Raw genomic sequence first — 18933 nt, 5'->3', positions numbered from 1 at the left:
GAAAACAATATTAAAGTGAAATAAAGCAGGTTTATTAGCCGCGTGGCGCGAAGAATGAACAATGTATTTCTACGTAATTAAATCAAAGGGTACATTGAGAATGGTACAAATGGTACGGTGAGAACTCCCGACCGTGCACGTTTGCATACGAAACACACGTATTAGTGAATACTGCACTTAAAACTCCCATTGGCAGAAATAATATTCATAGCAAGCAAATATATATATATATATATATAGTTTTCGTACGAATGTAACGCATAACAGCACTATTACAGTCTCACAGGTGAGTGACCGATGCAAGTGCGGACTGTTATTCCGAATGACTGTGCTGCCGGGTAGTTGTGGCTGTTGCGTAGAGGTGCAGTTCCTACGAGAATTAACGCAGGGGTGTTAATAAGTCCGGCTAATAAGCTGCTAATAAGCCCTGGTAATAAGTGTAATAAGCTGTCATTCAATATAAGTGCCCCATTTTGGGGCAGCCTGTAAATCTGCTAACTCGATTCAGGCAAGGAGAACTTTTTTTTTACTGTCTCACCATATTTGCAACCCATTAAAACTGGGTGCCCCATGTGGTACCACACTTATCTTCTTGAACGAACGCAGCAGATCTACACATATCTGTACGTGTATGTGAGGTATGGCGTTTCTCTAATTGCTTCATTATTGTCGTTATGATAGTGCGCCGAATAACTGAAAGCAGCCGTTTATAATATACAAGCTGCTTAGTTAAGCGGACATACATTTGGGAATGGCATTACATTTATGTATGAAATATGGGATAAGCGTAAGATGTTTTTCTCGGAAATCAGAATCGAGGATAATTTATTTTGTTTAAACTCCTAGAAAAAAGACGAAGAACGCAGCCACCTGTCTTTTTTTTAAGTTCAAACAAATTTGTGGGTTTTACGTGGCAAAACCACGATATGAGTATGAGGCACCCGGTTTAGATTTCCCCACCTGGGGATTTTTAACGTGCAGCTAAATAGAAGTACACGAGTGTTTTCCATTTGTTCCCATCGAATTCCGCGACGGATTGAACCCGCGAGCTCCAGTTTAGCAGCGCAACGCCGTATCCACTATACCGGGTGTTCGAAATTAAGCTTTAGGGAATTTTTAAAAATCTCCTGTGGCAGTTAGCACAATTATTATTGATGAGCTGGGTTATTCGAAGAGGCGGACATTAGTAGCACGAGAAATCGAAACACCTATTCAACTTATTAACAAAATTGATTAATGAACTTCTTAGTTAATTACTTTACGAAACATATTGCAATTTACGAATTGTAGCCGGTGAGGTTGCAAAAGGCATCTACTTGAAATGAATTTTCAGAATGACACCGACCGCGATAAATGACCCCGTACCAATTACTCCGCATTCTGTTACGCGAGGAAGGCGGAAACTTGAATAGAATGTTGCACTGCAGTTTTTTTTTTTCAATAACAATGCTTCCCGTAAATCTGAGTACCCGCCGCGGGGGCTCAGTTAGCTAAGGCGTTGCGCTGCTGAGGACGAGGTCGCCGAATCGAATCCCGGCCGCGGCGGCCGCATTGCAAGAAGCCCGTGTGCTTGCGTTGTAGTGGATGTTAATGAACCCCAGGTGGTCAAAATTGATCCGGAGCCCTCCACTCCTTATAATCAGAACTGGTTTTGGCACGTAAAAAAACCCAAAGAAGAAATAAATCTGAGTACAAGGTGCCGGATGGGGCAGATATGCTTTACTTGTTTGAAGCGGCAAGCAGGAAGGTTGCATATGTTTCTCCGTTTGCGTTTCGCAAGACCTACTGATGGAAAACTATATGCGGAACAATACACACGAGAGATACATGCTGCTTGAAGAACGAGAAAAATATTTGTTCTCCAAAGGGAACCGTACAATAACATAGTAGAATGAAAGCCGACACTGTGGCCGCAATGCACGGGCAATCACCGAGCGGCATTAAAAAATAAAATGAAGAGAAAGAAAGGCATTTATTCTTAAGACATATATACATGTCATATTCGATTATGAACACCATTTGAGAGATCTTAACGCAAATACAGCGCGCGAAGTAGTGCGAATGACCCTGCCGAGCAGTATCGCCAGCAGTTTCCAACGGCGCGACCTTGATGCGACCCAATCCAGTTCGATCGCAGCGCCGCCACAGTATTTTTCCACGTCGGGCGCCTCACTGCAAAGCATGCGCCGCCCCAGCCGCTCGTCCCACTCGACCATATTCTAGTACACTCTAACCACGACCTACTGGAACTACAGGCCTGCACAGATGTGCGGCTTCTATGGGAGCAGCTTGCGCCCACTTTCGTTCAACCGGTGGCCATAGGTGGCGCTTTTATAACCTGTTCGTGGCCGAGTGGAGCTCAGCGCAGCAGGAGCAGTGAATAAGTTCAATTTTTGTTTATTCTTATTTGGTTGATGGAAGTGTTAGGGTACCCGAGCTATCTATATATATTGTTTTTCATGCTTTTTTAGTTTCTTGGTTAGTTTGGTAGGACGTTAGTAGGTAGCGAATAGTTCAATTTGTTTAATTTTTTTTTGGAAGCGGGTTGTGGCGCACGTGTTGCATGGTGAAAGCAGTGTAAAGCGGCAGTTTTAAACCGCGTTAGGGAAGCTAGCGGAGGTAGCCGGATAGCGAGTTTGCCGTACGGCTTACCGTGGGGCCTTGCTCAGGTATTTTATTGGGCTTTCTCGATAGGTGGACGGGTGGACAATGGCGCGGCAGGCTAGGAAGGACAGGGGTGATGACGAGCTGGTGCAGTGCGAGGAGTGCAAACGTTGGTGTTATTTGGACGAGACGCACTTCGCCAGTTTAGCCGACGCTGAGGAGGCTAGCTTCGCGTGCAGGTCGTGTGAAGGATTTAAGGGAGCTGTGCGGCGGATGGAAGGGGAATGGGCAGCCAGTGTGGAAGAGCTCAAAGGGGAGCTGAAGGTGGAGCGAGAGCGGCGAATTGAGCTCGAAACTCGGATCGGCGAGTTGCTTCACAGGGAGGGGGCCGAGGCCGTCCTGGTAAAGCGAATAGCTGGCGAGCTACAAGAAGAACGGGAAAAGCGGGCCGTGCTGGAAGAGCGGGTGGAGGCGCTAATGGTACAGGCGGCGCGTAATCCCGGGTCAGCTCAGGCGGGCGGCGGGGACAGCGCGGAGACTCAGGCAGAGGCATGCCATGAGAGCAGGGAGGGACGCCTAGGGGCCGTTGAACAGCAGGCGAGAGCCGGCGGCAACACGGCGGTTCCACAACTCTACAGCGAGGTAGTGCGGCAGGCTTCGGGTGGGAAGGGACGAACGGCAGGGAGCACATCGTCACGTGTCAGTGGCGCAGGGCGGGTGGAGAACCAGCTAGCGCGAACTGGAGGACGACAATCGCAGGCGGGAGGCAAACGTGTAGAGCGAAGGGTCCTAGTGGTGGGGGACTCCAACGTAGCTAGGGTTAAGGAGGGCGTCCTTACAACAGTGAAGGCAGACGGGCGGGTGAGGGTGGAGGCCCAGTCAGGGAAGTGCATGGTTGACGCAATGGCAAAAGCTCAGAAGGTGGTATCAGACAACCTCGAGCATGAACATCTGGTCGTTATCCATGCTGGTCTCAACGATGTGCTGAAGGGAAGGAGCCAGAACCTAAACGGACAGTTAGAGGTTGGGTTGCGTAAACTCAGAGAAACCTCTGCGAAAGTGCATGTGACCATATGCACAATCCCACATGTCCGGGGCCAGGCTAGCGCGATGGAATGGAGGGTGCTTGAGGCTAACCGGGTCATTTGGGGTCTGAGCAGACCACTTGGGTACGGTGTAATGGAGGTAAACCGGGAAGTGTACGAGTCTGGCTCCCAGCCTTTTGCACAGGATGGCATTCACTACAGTGGTGCCACGGGCGGGAGCGTAGGTAGTAGGATAGGGCGCCAAGCTACGGCTTTTTTGGGGGGACCCAGAGCCCTAAGACCACCAGTGTAGACGAAGACGGACCCAGAGAGGCTCCAAGATTCAAGAAACGTAGAATCGGTAGAAGAAATAGACGTAAGCACCAGGGGCAAGGTCATTCTGACATAGGTTACATTAACATGCAAGGTGGCAGGAATAGGCTGAAGTGGGAGGAGATAGACGAGCAACTAAGGCAAGAAAAGCTGATGGTATACGGGTTTGTGGAGACACATCTTAGGGACATGGAGCAACCTCCCTGTAATCCTGACTATGCATGGGAATATTGCAATAGAACAGAGGGCAGCAGAAAAGGGGGTGGAATTGGTGCATTCATTCATAAAAGTATGAACTGGGAAAGGGTCAAACAGGAATGCAAGGAGCATTTATGGCTAAAAGGGAAAGTTGCAGGAGAGCAGACACTCCTTGGCTTTGTATACCTGTGGACAGGAGCAAATGCCAAAGAGGAAAACAAAAAATGCTGGAATGCATATCAAGTGACATTAATGAGCTAGGAGAAGGGTGCGAGATTATTATACTAGGAGATATGAACGCACACATAGAAGACATGGACGGGTACACAGACTCAACAGGCAACATGATGCTGGATATGTGTGAAATGCATGACTTCGTTGTATGCAACAGTACTGAGAAGTGTGAAGGGCACATAACATGGGAGGTAGGGAGCCTGCAGTCGACAATAGATTATGCACTAATGTCACATAGGATGCACGATAGGCTAAATGTAATGAGCATAGATGAATATGGCTCCAGAAGTCTAGGTAGTGATCACAAACGTATTAAGGTGAGTTTTAGAAGGGAAATGAAAGTAGGTAGGAGGCAAGATGAACAACCAGGTGGGATATTTTACTCGGAAAAGCAGCTTGAAATAGCAACCCAGCAAATTGAGGAAGTAATTTCAGAGGATACAAAAACAGAATGGACATATGCAAATTTAACAGGACTATTTGAGCCAGAGCTTACTAAGGTACGAGTCAGGACAAAAGGGAACAGAAGACGTAAACCCAAGAGCTGGTGGGATGAGGAGGTTAAGAAGGCCATAGAGAAACGCCAGGAAGCATCCAGGGAACACAGATATTCAAAGCAGAGGGGTGAACCAGAAGCTGATGTAGGCAGAAAATGGAACAACTTCTTAAACTGTAGAAGGGAAGCATCCAATTTGATCAATGAGAAGATCAGAAGAAAGGGGAGCCAATGGTTGTCAGAAGTAAACAAAAAGGATAGAAAAGCAGCGAAGAAATTTTGGAAACATCTCAACTCCTTGAGTAATAAGACTAGCCTAGAGCAGAGGTTTATAGTTACAGCTCAAGGTGTTCGACTAGAGGGAGATGAGGCAATGGAACATATAAGAACAATGATGACAGAAAAATTTAAAGAACGAAACATAGCATGTGCTCAATCAGGTGAGGATGGACTAGTCAGTGCAGTGGCTCCACTGGCACAAAGCGAGTGGGAAAGGGCAGAGAAGAGGGTTCCTAGTAGCACGTCGACAGGTCCTGATGGCATCCCAATTATGTGGATAAAGACATTGGGCCCAAAATCTAAGAAAGCATTAAGAGAGGCAGTGAGCAAAATGATAATGGACGGTAAAGCCCCTGACGGGTGGAGACTGAGCAGGATGAGCATGATATATAAGGGAAAGGGGGACAAAGCCGAGATAAACAACTACCGTCCCATAACAGTGACGTCAGTGGTTTACAGGGTGGTGATGCAGATTATAAAGGACAGACTGCAGGCATGGGTGGAGAGCGAGGAGGTGCTGGGGGAACTACAAAATGGGTTCCGAAAACAAAGAAGGTTAGAAGATAATCTGTTCTCATTGACACAGTGTATTGAAATAGCAGAAAAGGAACACAGGCCCCTATGGCTTGCCTTTCTGGATATCAAGGGAGCCTATGACAGTGTAATCCAAAAGGATTTGTGGGACATACTGGGCACTCTAGAGGTGGAAGATGGAGTAAGAAATCTTTTAAAAGATATCTATAAAAGTAACAGGGTGCTTATAAAATGGGAAAACAAGGTATCTGGGCCTATAGAGATACAGCAGGGGCTTAGGCAGGGGTGCCCTCTGTCACCTCTGTTGTTCATGCTGTATTTACAAGGATTAGAGAAAAAATTAGAGAGGAGCGGACTTGGCTTCAACCTTTCCTATTTCAAGCAGGGAGAATGGATTAAACAGTCATTACCAGGACTGATGTATGCAGATGACATTGTACTTATGGCTGACAGCAAGGAAGACTTGCAGAGATTAATGGACATCTGTGGTAAAGAGGGAGATAGCTTAGGTTTGAAGTTTAGTAAAGAAAAATCGGCAGTCATGACTTTTAATGATAATCAGGGCAGCGAGCATAGGATACAGGAGGTTACGCTGGAGGTGCTGGATAAGTACAAATATCTTGGAGTGTGGATAAACAATGGGGCTGAGTACCTAACGGAACATGAAAAATATGTGACGGCTAAAGGTAGCAGAAATGCAGCTGTGATGAAAAATAGGGCACTGTGGAATTACAATAGGTACGAAGTGGTGAGAGGGATTTGGAAAGGGGTGATGGTCCCTAGTTTGACTTTCGGCAATGCGGTCCTGTGCATGAGATCAGAGGTTCGAGCAAGGTTGGAAGTTAAGCAGCGAGGGGTAGGTAGACTGGCTCTGGGAGCACACGGAAATACACCAAATCAGGGGGTACAGGGTGACATGGGATGGACGTCATTCGAGGGCAGGGAAGCCAGCAGCAAGATAGAATTTGAGGAGCGATTGAGAGAAATGGCAGAAAAGCGGTGGGCAAGGAGAGTTTTCAGTTATTTGTACATGAGGAATGTTGATACAAAATGGAGGAAGCTGACCAGAAAACTGTCAATCAAATATTTGGACTGCAGGAGGGGTGCAAACCAGGAAACAGCGGTTAAGAAAAAGGTTAAGGAAACAGAGAGGGGTCTGTGGAAAACAGGGATGCAGACGAAATCAGCACTGGGCACATACCGAACTTTCAAGCAAGAAATTGCCAAAGAAAATATCTACGATAATTCTAGGGGAAGCTCTTTGTTGTTTGAAGCCAGGACGGGAGTACTGCGGACTAAGATGTACCGAGTCAAGTACCAAGGTATAGACACGTTGTGCTGTGCGTGTGGAGAAGAAGAGGAAACGGCTGAACACCTCATACTTTTCTGTAAGGGGCTTAACCCTACAGTGCAAGGCAATGGGGCTGATTTTTTCAAAGCATTGGGGTTTAGGGACAGTGAAGGCAAAATAGACTTTAAGCGGGTAGAAATAACCAAACAGAGGCTATCTGATTGGTGGATAAAATTAAGGCAGGGATGAAACTTCACCCACCACAAAGTACAAATTATGTTAATAGCCATGGCTAGGTGGCGTATGCCACCGCCCGATTTAAAGGGTTCAGCCTCATCCATCCATCCATCCATCCATCGTCTGCTACTCGGCGGGTGGCTGGGCGGCGTTCGAATGTGTGCCCTGCTCTTCTGTAGCGCCCTGCTAGCATATGTGACAATTTCTTACGAAGACAACAACTAGTATGTCAAAATTGTTTAACTGTAGTCATTGTAGTGGTATGCACTAACACGTAAAATACTACACGAATTCTTTCTCGGTTTGCCATTATGCGGAATTTCGCGCTGCTCCACACAAGAAAAAAAGAAACAAACTAACTGATCGAGTGATTGTTTACGTGTTGTTCGGTCCGTCAAATATGCATCGCAAAGCTTTTATGAAACTGTGAAAACTGATGCTAGAGTCCTTGCTTTGTTTTGCTTTACATAATGGCACACAGCAGTATACCATAATGTGATCGTTTACGTTATCCCACCTGTAATTAACTCAAGCAAGCTGCATGTAGCCAAGGCTGAAGTTACATGCCTTCTTCAGCGTCTGCAGATTCACGCAGTTTGTGTGTGGTCTGCGTATACATATCGTCTGCGTGATTCTTTTAAATTTCCTTTTTCATATCAATATATCAAGTTCTTTGTTATTGTATTTAATTATTACCCCATTGTACTATATTTTATCCTATGAATCTTCTGGTAATCAGATTTCCCCCCTTCTGCGAAGGCAACGGGAAGAAATGTTATCGTCTGCCGGCTGTACTCGTTTTTCTTTCTTGCACCACTCTTCCTACTGTATCTCGTGATTGAAATGAGAAGCAATCATTTGCATATTTTGTTTTCTTTTTTATTTTCGTGAATTTATGCATTTACAAACAATCTAAACGATCTGTGGCTGCCGAAATAGCGGCACCAGCGCTGAAACAGATCGCAGAAGCCGACGACAGCGAACAGGTTATAACTAACGCCACTCTGCTCGTACGTTCCATCCCTAGCGGCAAAAGGGGTGAACTAGACCAAGCGTGCTGGAGCAGGGAGATCTGTGCAGGTCTATAGTTCAATAGGTCGTGTTGTAAACACGCAAGTACGCAAGTAGAGGTCACTCTAACGCAAGTGTACTGCACTGTTTAAGAAATTCGCTGAGAGTCTGATTTTTAAAAATGATTCATTGCACGTTACGTACTAAAAATAAAAAGATGCTGGCGAAACCATCACGTAATGCTTATTGCGCTGATGAGGTGCGGCCTCTTGCCAGTTCGATTGAAATATTTGGAAGTATTATTTCATGTGCGGTTCCCAAAAAATATTGTACGTATACAGTTCTCAGGGATTGAAACGTAATATTCGAACCGCACGGCATCCGGCGCCTTTTTCTTAGCCACCAGTGAGCATTGGGGGATCATTGGGATGCTGAATGCAGTCGCATCGCATCACAAAGGCACTACTTTTCATGTAATGCAAAAAATACATCTACGCGCTCCGTGTATCCATCGCTCAGCACCATACGTTTTCTCTAGGGCTGGGTAACGTCGAAACCAAATCCCTCCCAAAATGTGGAATAGCAGGCTAGAGCCACTTCACCGAGTCTAACTTCTCCACCTTTCTGGCATTAAAAATTCTCTCTTTTACCTAACTGTGCTTAGGGCCCATCAACAGAGCGCTACCTGCGTGTCAACTTCGAGGATAATCTGAGAAAAATAAGGGTAATAAAGCAGCAAAAATAGCACTAATGGCCACAGTTGGTCGACTCATTTCTGTTTCAGCCTCCGGTCATGCATAGTCAAAAGATCTGATGGCAAGCTGCGCTAAGTTGCACGACAAAATGCAGTTTGCTTCAAAAACGTAGACCTATGAGGCCATAGAGATATATGTTTTCAAAGATGCATGCATGCGATAAAACGACGCACTCGGGTGGGACAGAGGCGACGTCCCTTGGCGGTCCCTGGGTTATCCGGGTTGAAAACATCCGCTATGAATCCAGTGAGGATATCCCTGGGACGGCCGAGAAAAGGACCAAACGGATGTTCGGAAATAGCCGAAAACAAACATCCGCTGGCTGTCCTACGGACGTTGGGTTTCGGACGTGAACGTTCGGTTTTAGACGGGGCGTCCAATGGACATTCATGGCCCATTGGGCAATCACCGGCGCTAGCATACTTTATAGCAGAAAGCAAATAAATGATAAAGCTCCTAGCAACATCCCATACGTTTCGGGACATTTTTCGTGAAACTATTCGCTAAATGTGCACTGCGACATGAACAACGAACATTCGAAAAATACATTTATTACTGTGGTCGCTTTACTTATCATCTCGTGATCCGTATAATAACGCACACTTCACGAATCATTGACTACAAAACTGCGCGCAATCGCCGGACTTACCTTTCTAGGCGTACTCGGCAAACGCTCCTTCCTGTCAGAGGTGCAGCGGCGTCGACTGCATCGACGATCCTTCCGACGTACTTCGATTTTCCACTTCTGGCTACCCGCGGGCTGCCAGAGCCAGCCAGCGCGCCTTCGTTTTTTCTCGGGTTGCTCTGCCCACCGCGTGACGTACTTCCGCCGCGCGTTCGTTTTACTCGGGCTGGACGCTGGCTACCTGCGGGCTGCCAGAACCAGCCAGGACGATTTTGGTCTGGCTGCTCTCTGGAAGTTCTCTGGCTACCAGACGACAAAAAGAGGCGATGAGCGCTCGCCGCCATCTTAGTGGGGACTTGACGGATTGCAGCGCGGGCGCTTAAGTGGAAGCTTTAGCTCGCGCTCAACTCCGACGCAGCCTATTCAATTAAAAATGCACAAACGCGGTGCAGTGGTTGCCAAGAAAAACGAATTCCCCTTTTACATGTCTTTAGATAGGAGCGCGCGAGATAAAGCTTCCTCTTAACCCCGCTCAGCCAGCTGGCTAACCTTCGGTTTTCATTACTTCGGGTGCTACGTCGTTCTAACGCAAAGTACCGCCTTGCGAGGCGGTACGATACCGGAGGCGGCGAGCAATGGAAGTTGTGTGTGCACATGTGTGCGTGTGTGTATGTCCCGTAAAGCTTCTACCAGTGAACAGCGCACCGCGCTATCGTGTGGATGTTATCGGCGTCGTACGTGTCCCGCGCAGGTTGTAGACGCTCATTCCCACACGATACGGCGCCGAAAATTTACCGACATCCTGTTTTCCCGCACCTTGTCAAAATAAGATGAGAGACCGCGAACTCAACAACGCCGGCGAGCGACGTGATCGCTGCGAGCTATCGCTTTCGGTGATACGATATCATTTTCACGTGTGGCGTTTTCTCACCGCGCGCGTATCGTCGTTATATCTTCTCAACTGCGTTCCGACTTGTGAGAATGTGCGATAGGCGAGGCGGCGAACCCTTAACTTGTATAGTCAACGCTTGTTTCCTTCTGCTTTCGGCGTCCTGTGTATATACATGTGATTTGTGTCTCGCAGAAGAATGGGAACCGAGGGGCTCGATTTTAGTAGTCATAACCACATAAAGCCAACAGACAACGAAGCCAAGGAAAGCATCGGGGAAATTAAGTGTAGTTGAAATTGGAATGTAGAAAATAATGAAGAAAAGGGAAAATGAAAGTGGACGAAAAGATAACTTGTCGCCGGCGGGAGCCAAACCCGCAACCTCCGCATTACGCGTGCGTTGCACTACCAATTGTGCTACAGCGACGGCCATCAATTCGTCCACTAACTTGGGTATTTAACTAACTAACTAACTTGGGTCCACTAACTCGGGTTTACTAGATCTAGCCCTAGGAGTGTTAGCCAGCGCCACTCAGAAACATGGTGGGTGGATGGGGAACATCCTTTTTAGCCTGATGGCGTCACGATACACGTGATCTTGAGAGAGCAGGCACGTGGCTAATAAACCCTCGCATGCTACCAAATGACATCAAGGCGGCCAGATTCGAGACCCTCGTAATGAAATACGAAAGAAGAATGGGAACCGAGGGGCTCGATTTTATTAGTCATAACCACATAAAGCCAACAGACAACGAAGCCAAGGAAAGCATCGGGGAAATTAAGTGTAGTTGAAATTGGAATGTAGAAAATAATGAAGAAAAATGTCACAGTTTCGCCCTAAGGGCGAATCAATGAATGCGATAGCAACACAGCAATGTCATACGAAGTAAGGTGAGCGGCTTTGGTAGCAATATGAATTGTAGTAAACATGAGCTGATTAAGTAAGCAGGTGTGCTGCGGCGTAAGTAGACCGACATGAAGAGAGACTCGATGACCACGAGAAGGCGCGTGTGAAACGGTGGTGTTGATGAGAAGCGCTTCCCGTGGGCAGCGCGTGCGAAGGGACACACCTGTAGCGTTGCACTGCCGACCCGGGCAGCATTGCATGTGTAGCGTGCGTTGGAAAATGTGGCCCGACTATTACTAACTGATTGAACAAGCGTGGTGTGAGCGCGCACAAACAAACATGAATAGATCACACTGCATGACTGCAGACAACGACTGTCAAAACGCTGGCAGCAAGCGCATACGCCGCAGCAACGGGCGAAGGTACGTGTGGTCTATCGCTTCAACGGAAACTGAGCGGCGAATGCACGGCGCATAAAGGTCAGAGCCGTGTGGAGATAAGCGACGGTGCGAGCGAGCGACGAGCGCGGTTGTTGGCAGAGTAGAAGTGCGCCCCCCCCCCCCCCCCGCTCCCTCCGGCGCTGGCTTCCCGCTTCCTTGCTTGCGCGTGGGAGATTGAGTGCGTTCGCTCTCCGTGATAGCGCGCTTCACCGCACACTTCCGCTCGGGCATACGGCGCGCGGCGAAGATTTTATCTATAGGGAACCTCACGGCGACGGCAACGGCGACGGCAGAAATCCGGTTGAAGTGTCCATATAATTGCTATCGCAATAAAAGGGAAATGAAAGTGGACGAAAAGATAACTTGTCGCCGGCGGGAGCCGAACCCGCAACCTCCGCATTACGCGGAGGTTGCGGGTTCTCGCAGGTTGAAGCTAGGCGCTTCTTGTACGTTGCGGCGCCTTTTGCGGTTTCTGAGGTGGTATCTCTTCCTGTATCTAACGTTTACGTGGTGGTATCCTCCTCATTTTTCTACAACTAGCGAAGAAGTCGCAGTCGCAGTTTCTGATTCATTGCTCACTTCGCTCCGTACGTTGCAGGATGTCTCAACGAGTGCTCATCGGAGGTGAAGAGAAGGAGATCTTCCAGAACTTCGATGATGATGGATTTCCGATCATTGAAAACGGCCTCCCACTCTATATCACTTCAGGTACAGTAAGCTATTCCTCTCATGATTGCGATATTGTTTTTCGAGTAGCTTCTCAATCTTAGCGCAGGGTGGTTTTGCTGTTGCAGACGGCGTGCCAGTTCGTGTTAGTAGTGAGGCGACAGAAGCTGCAGTCCCTGACCCGGTCGCTCCAGTCCAGGTCCTGGGTCCCTCGAAGGAGAGGGCAGAAGAGCTGTGGCCCGAGGAAAAAGTTTTATTTCTCATTGAGCTCTTTAAAAACTACCAATCCGACCTCAGAAACAGGAAAAAATCAAAACGGGAGGTGTGGGAGATGTTGACTGAAGCAATCAATCTTCTCCTCTGCCAACAACTTCTCCTCTGCACGACTCCTCTGCACTTGACCCGGCGGTGGCGGTCGCCCACACCGTCTCTTATCTCCACACGGCTCTGACCTTTGTATGCGCTGTGCATTCGCCGCTCAGTTTCCGTTGAAGCGATAGACCGCGCGAACCTTCGCGCGCTGCGGCGGCTGCGCTTGCTGCCGGCGTTTTGACAGTCTGCGGTCATTCAGTGTGATCTATTCATGTTTGCTTGCGCGCGCTGACACCACGGTTGTTAATTCAGTTAGTAAGCGAATGTGTCCAAGTTTATGCAGCAGATAAAACTACTATCCCTACTCCGAATAACTGTCTACTAATTTGCTATCGCAATTGATGCTTCGCCTTTCGGGCGCAACTGCGACATTTTTTTAAGTGAGTCGGTGAACTTTTAGTTGACTCTTCGCGCCGTGACAAAGCTTTTTTTTGTGTTTTCGAGCGTGCGTTAATTTCCAAGTATATGTAATTTACGAGCTAATAGCTGTAACTCCTATTCTGTAATTATGTGTGTGTGTGCGCGCGCGCGTGTGTGCATGTATGTGTGTTGTGTGTGCGTGTGTGTGTCACGGAGCGGCATAGTTTCGAGTCATCGACACGCCGATTAACGGTGGCCAAAAACGTTGTGGTCCCATGGTGCGGCATATAGTTTCTAGATAGTGACACGCCGATTAACGGGCGTCAAAAACGTCGTGGTCACATGGTGCGGCCTATAGTTTCGAGATAGCGACACGCCGATTAACGAAACCAAGTGTGTGCATCCGTGTGGTGCAGTGCGGGGGCGCGATCTCGGACAGCGAGGGGGGAATAAACCGTTCCCTCACCCATGATTAAAAGGGGCGCGGCCAAATCTTTTGGGAGGAGTCAAGTTTCAAGTTTATTTGAGTCATGACATAATTAGGTGAACTCTGCATACCTGCAGTTCCCCGACATAGGGAACTAGGGAAAGGAGAGGCTATTTAAGCGCAGGTTTTGAGCCCTGCAAATCAGTCTAGATGCTGTACCTATGAGCTGCTGAGAAGCCGTCGGGGGGCTAGTGCCGTCCAGTATCGCCTGGGCCGCCTAGGCGCGTCGGAAGTCCAAGTAACTAGTTGACGTACGAGACAACAAACCACCATCTGCAACGAAACTCACGGTAGTTCGCCTCAAGTTAGCTCAACCTGCTTGAGGGAAGTCGTCAGATCTAGACTCCCGGGAAATCCAGCCCAGAAATCGCTTCGACCTCAACAAGACCGGCCCGCCAGCATTCTTCGGGCAAGCTCTGCGCGCCGACTTCACGCTTTATGAACTTGCTGCTGCTGCCCGGCCACGCGTATGACATCGCTGTTTTCTTTTGAACTTTCTTTTCTTTTGAACTTTATTATAATGAACTACTGTTAAGGGTATTCTTGTATATTTGATCCACTCCCTGTTTTCATGTTTATATCCACTGTTAATTGCTCGTCATATTTATTTGTCATCATTCTGTTATATTAAGTTCAGGTGTGTTAGTCTATCTTATGTCTTTTTTATTATTATTTTATTTTATTAATTTCTTATTTATCTGCCGATAAATATCTTGTTTTTTGTTTACTCCCGACTTTGACTCTTTCACTGCGTTCGCTTGAGTACGGAACGACCAACCGGCTTGTATACCCCGTCGATCGACTTCGCGCCGATGGCGAACGGATACAGCTGACAGTGTGCGTGTGTTCGTGTGTGTGCGCATGCGCGTGTGTGTGCCTATGTGTGTGAGTGTGAGTGAGCGCCGAGTTGAAATACTTCGTTGTGAACGTGGCATTTTTTTTCGAACCACCTACCGGTCCGGTCGGCAACCTTCGGCGCCGCCTAGATCATTCTGTAGTTCGGTGGCGTCAGTTATGAAACACTGCATGGTAGCAATTTTCATAGTGCGAAAAAGCGCGAATAAAAATTATTTCGTTGAATTAAACCAAACAATTATCCTCTTTCCTGCATATAGGCTTATGAACGTGAGTTGATTAAGCGAATCTCTTACAAAAATGAGTATTGAATTTCCGTTGTCGATTTGTTGAAGTATCATTGATTCCATGGAAATTCTATGAAATTCCAACACTCAATGAGCCAGCACAATGAGATTTAATTAAAAATTCCGTTATGCATTGCTCAATAAGTTTTCTGTTGACGAATTTTCATGGATTTCTCGTTGCATTTTCTCACTTAAGGCGCGCGATCCAATGAGGGAAGCCAGGCATCCTGGCTAACTGTTTGCTTTACGTTCGGATATGCGCTGCCATCGTAGGCCGAAGATTGCCATTCTTGAATTTTTTAGGTCATGCACTCTCCCACCTCCCCCAATCCCCCCTACCCCCGTCTTACCCATTGGCGGATCCAGAAAAGAGACCCTGCGACAAAACAGTGAAAACGTTGTTCGTGTTTACTTCTCTCCGCCCACGTGTAGCCTCGCGCTGTAAGCACATACTTCAGGATGACGCACCAACTTGCCCAAACTTACGTTTCCTGCTGTCCACGAACTAACCACTGAGCGCCTCTTTTGTTGCGCTAATACCCCTCATCATTTAATTACTATGGCTGGCGACAGCATGCCTAGCTTCATGCCTTGATCAATGCATGCAGAAGCAGACAGAATACTAACAGATGACTGGTTTTTGAACTTGTGTTTCGAACCTATCATACGTCGATGTATGGATCCACTGGTGCCTACTAAAACGTCTATTACGTGGCATCGCAAGCTATCACGCGGATACAGAGCCAGTGGTTTGGCGACCTCGAGTAAATTTTCACTATTACTTTATGGCAAGATATGCAACAAAATGCAGTGCGATTCCCACCGACGATTGGCAGAGGTCGTGCGACCAGCCACAATATGATGATGATGATGATTATTATTATATTTATCGGCATCAAAACCTTGAAACAGGGCGGGGACAAATGTCACCTAGCCTGCTTGGTTTATTCGAGATTTACAACATCTGTAAATGGCGACTCGACTCATGGAGACTCATATTCACAGCAGCAAGCGCGACCTGCCCCCATCGCTTCAACAAACATTTCGCGATTGATGCCGTTCACGTCTGCTCGCGCCGTCATCGCCGCGTAAAATAATCTTCAGCGCATTGGTTAACCAGCTTTGCCACTGCGTTCGCGCGACTGAGAAATCAAGCACTTAGCGAATGAGCCAGAACGGTGGTGATTCGCGATCATTTGCGACCGACCGGTTGCTTTGCGACCAAATTGATCGAAGTGTGGCCTTCGAGATTTGGTGCGCTGTGATGATCTCGAAGGCTGTGCCTAAGTGTTGTCCTCAACACTAAATGATTGTTTTAACGCAGCCAATAGTCATTTGCACAAGGATATATTTTATTGTATTACACTCTGTGTATAGCTGACGACATATAAAAAATGCTGAAGTTTTTTAAAAAAAATGATGTTCAATGTTTTTTACCAAACCTAGCGAAATCTAAAAAAGTTAACAAGCAACATTGGTATATCATTTTTTTGCGTTTGTTTTTGTCGCCATTTTTCATTTTTTTTCTTGGTCGGCGTGTGCGCCACGTGTGTGTAAAGCCCCTATATATAAAAAGTAGCGCCATCCACTTCCCTCCTTCTCCGTTCCACTATCGCGCTCGGCGTGACCAGCGCGATTGAGGCGCGATATCGACAGTGGCGCCGCCTGCGTCGGGCCTGCCGTGGCAGACGACAGCTAACGCGCTACCAGAGGAAATCCGAGGAAAACTTCGATCGCGCCCTGCGGAGAAGTCCTGTGTTGACATCATTCTCATCGTCCCCACTTCATTGGGGGACGATGAAAATGATGCAGGCAGTGCATAGAGTAAGGTGAGGGAGTTGTAAGTGTTCGAAAAAGAGGACAGAAAGAAAACAAGAAGGTGTAGGTTTCTTGTAATAGAGAACATCTAGGGCTACTAGTGTTGCTTAATCCAAGTAGGGGTGACAAACCTAGAAGACAATTTGTGTGTATGCAAGTGTTTCCTGTGTTGGGCCTAGTTAAACGAGAACGAAGATATATGGTTTGGATATTGCAAAAGAAAGAGCAATAAAAAGAAGAACTAGAATCTCAGTTGTATCCAGATATTTTTGATCAAGCCAAGAAGCATGAAATGAAAGCGGAAGGCACGAATGCACATCTTGTCGAAACCAGAGGGCATTAAAGTAGAGATAAAATAAATGATCGATTGAGTTATGAATTCATCATAGCGCACGCGCAGCACACACACACACAGTCCTAAGTGTATTTGTGCTCTAAATGACTATGATGGCACATTTCAAAACATCGTTAGCTGTTTGGGGCACGCTACCTTTTTTGTTGCTCTTTAAAAAAAAAGACCTGCAAATCTTTTTTAATAGAAGATTCTGGGCTTCACTCAGCTCTCACATATAGCTTATTCTATCACAAGGTGGCATTAACCCGACTCATGTTAAATGCTAGCCTTGCCATTAGCAGAACCTTAGCAGCCATACGAAGATGAAGAGCCTCTTCACGTTTGTGTGACAGGCACATTATGCATGAAGTTCATTTAGTTCAGCAGGCTTCATGGACCTTAGAAGATTTGAGGTCTTTCACTTAGTCATAAAAAGAGCTATTCAGGAAGTAGTGCATTGCAAACAGAAGCAATATTCTCAAATATGCTTTGCAAGCCTTGTGTTGACATAGTGACCATATGTTAATTTTAAAGTTGTAATTTGTGATAAGCATTTAGGCAAGAACACAAAAATATTAGAGGTCTGTTCTCGTGGATGATAAGAACATCAAGCTAGTTTAATCTGCATAGAAGTTCACTTATTGCATATATGCACTTATTTCATAGTTCACTGCATAGAAGTTCATTGACGATCCTGTGTCGCAGCAGAGACATCACTCTTGCCACATTTACCATGACTCGTTATACTGTTCTTATACCTTAGGCAGAACAATTTCACCTGCATTAAACCACAAAATCTTTCAGCACTAATATAACTTGCTTACTTTTATGGCTTTAAGCATAATCTTTCACTGCTATTGATGACGGTACATGTTGGTTATCTTACTGATAACATAACTTGTTTTTCAGGATATGCCAGCGCGAAGTTTCCGGGCGCAAGTGTTTCTTATATAAAAGAAAGCCTCTTCTCTCCCCTCACAAGGGAAATAAAATCAGTATATAAAATGCCTTTTCATGTGCCTTTTTGGTTTTCCTGTTGGCTGCAGTTAATATTCAGCCTCAGTGAGCCAAATCTTGCTACTTTAGACCTTAGTGGGATATATCCCTGTACAATAAAAATACAATGGAAATTCATCTCGATCGAAATCCAATGAATATACAATAACGAACCAATGGAAAAAGAACACAATAATACTACAATAGATTTCCAATGGATTCACGGTGGCCACTTTTCCATGACTGCTCAACAAATATACAATGAGATACCAATAAAAATTCCACAATTTTTTTGTTGTTGGTGGCACAAAATATAAATGAAAAACCGATGGAATTCCAACAACATTTTTTTGTAAGGGAAAGTAAAGTCAATTAACAACCGCTCAATGATACCTTGGCAGCCGTAGTGAAGTAAATATCTGTACGTAAGAAAGCGAAGTTACACGTATCTGGCATGTGTTATTCGCGGATGCTCATAACGTACAAGCCACGCGCTTTTCATAATCTCCCTGCACTCTGATAAACTTTTACATTTTGAATGCTGTAAGTTTATTATCAATTGCCATAGTCTTAGAAGTTCTCCTGTGAGCAATAAGCCTCTTTTTTTCTTTTTTTTAGAGACTTAGGGTAGTCCCAGAGGTGATGGGATACAATTTCTCGTCATTTCATCGTTACGGAATACAGGCGCCTGCGTTAAGTTCTATACTGCTTATTTCGCAAACACAGCACGTATTTTGCACAGTGACATTGGTACAAAGGCTTTTGGCCCACGCGACTAAGCTTTAAATAAACTATCACTTGTCTTCTTGGTTACCTTCTTTGAGCTTTTTAAGAGCTACGATTACGAAACAAATGCTCGTGTATATTCTATGCTGCTTACATTATATGCGCTCAATACACCTCCGCGTTACGAACAGCCCAAGTGGCGACGGAGAGGCAAACCGCTCAGCCACTGCTCGG

At 46.4% G+C, this 18933-nt stretch overlaps 1 protein-coding gene across 1 annotated transcript; it reads left to right on the top strand.

Moving 5' to 3' along the window:
- The first annotated feature begins 12230 nt into the window (after positions 1–12230).
- On the top strand, positions 12231–18043 carry LOC125942814 (uncharacterized). Its single transcript, XM_049661050.1, has 3 exons — positions 12231–12506; positions 12593–12844; positions 18024–18043. The coding sequence occupies exons 1-3, from the start codon at positions 12398–12400 to the stop codon at positions 18041–18043; spliced, it is 381 nt and encodes a 126-aa protein (XP_049517007.1). The 5' UTR covers positions 12231–12397.
- Positions 18044–18933: the final 890 nt, after the last annotated feature.

This window comes from Dermacentor silvarum, chromosome 1, assembly GCF_013339745.2.
Source record: "Dermacentor silvarum isolate Dsil-2018 chromosome 1, BIME_Dsil_1.4, whole genome shotgun sequence".
Taxonomy (NCBI): Eukaryota; Metazoa; Arthropoda; class Arachnida; order Ixodida; family Ixodidae; genus Dermacentor; species Dermacentor silvarum.
The sequence above is the reverse complement of the archived record's forward strand: the minus strand, read 5'-3'. Positions and strand labels throughout refer to the sequence as shown.

Coding starts and splice junctions, on each gene's coding strand:
- LOC125942814 (XM_049661050.1), top strand. CDS start 12,398: ATGTCTCAACGAGTGCTCATCGGAGGTGAAGAGAAGGAGATCTTCCAG. Junction 12,507..12,592: donor CCCACTCTATATCACTTCAG/GTACAGTAAGCT, acceptor TTGCTGTTGCAG/ACGGCGTGCCAGTTCGTGTT. Junction 12,845..18,023: donor CTGCCAACAACTTCTCCTCT/GCACGACTCCTC, acceptor TGTTGGCTGCAG/TTAATATTCAGCCTCAGTGA.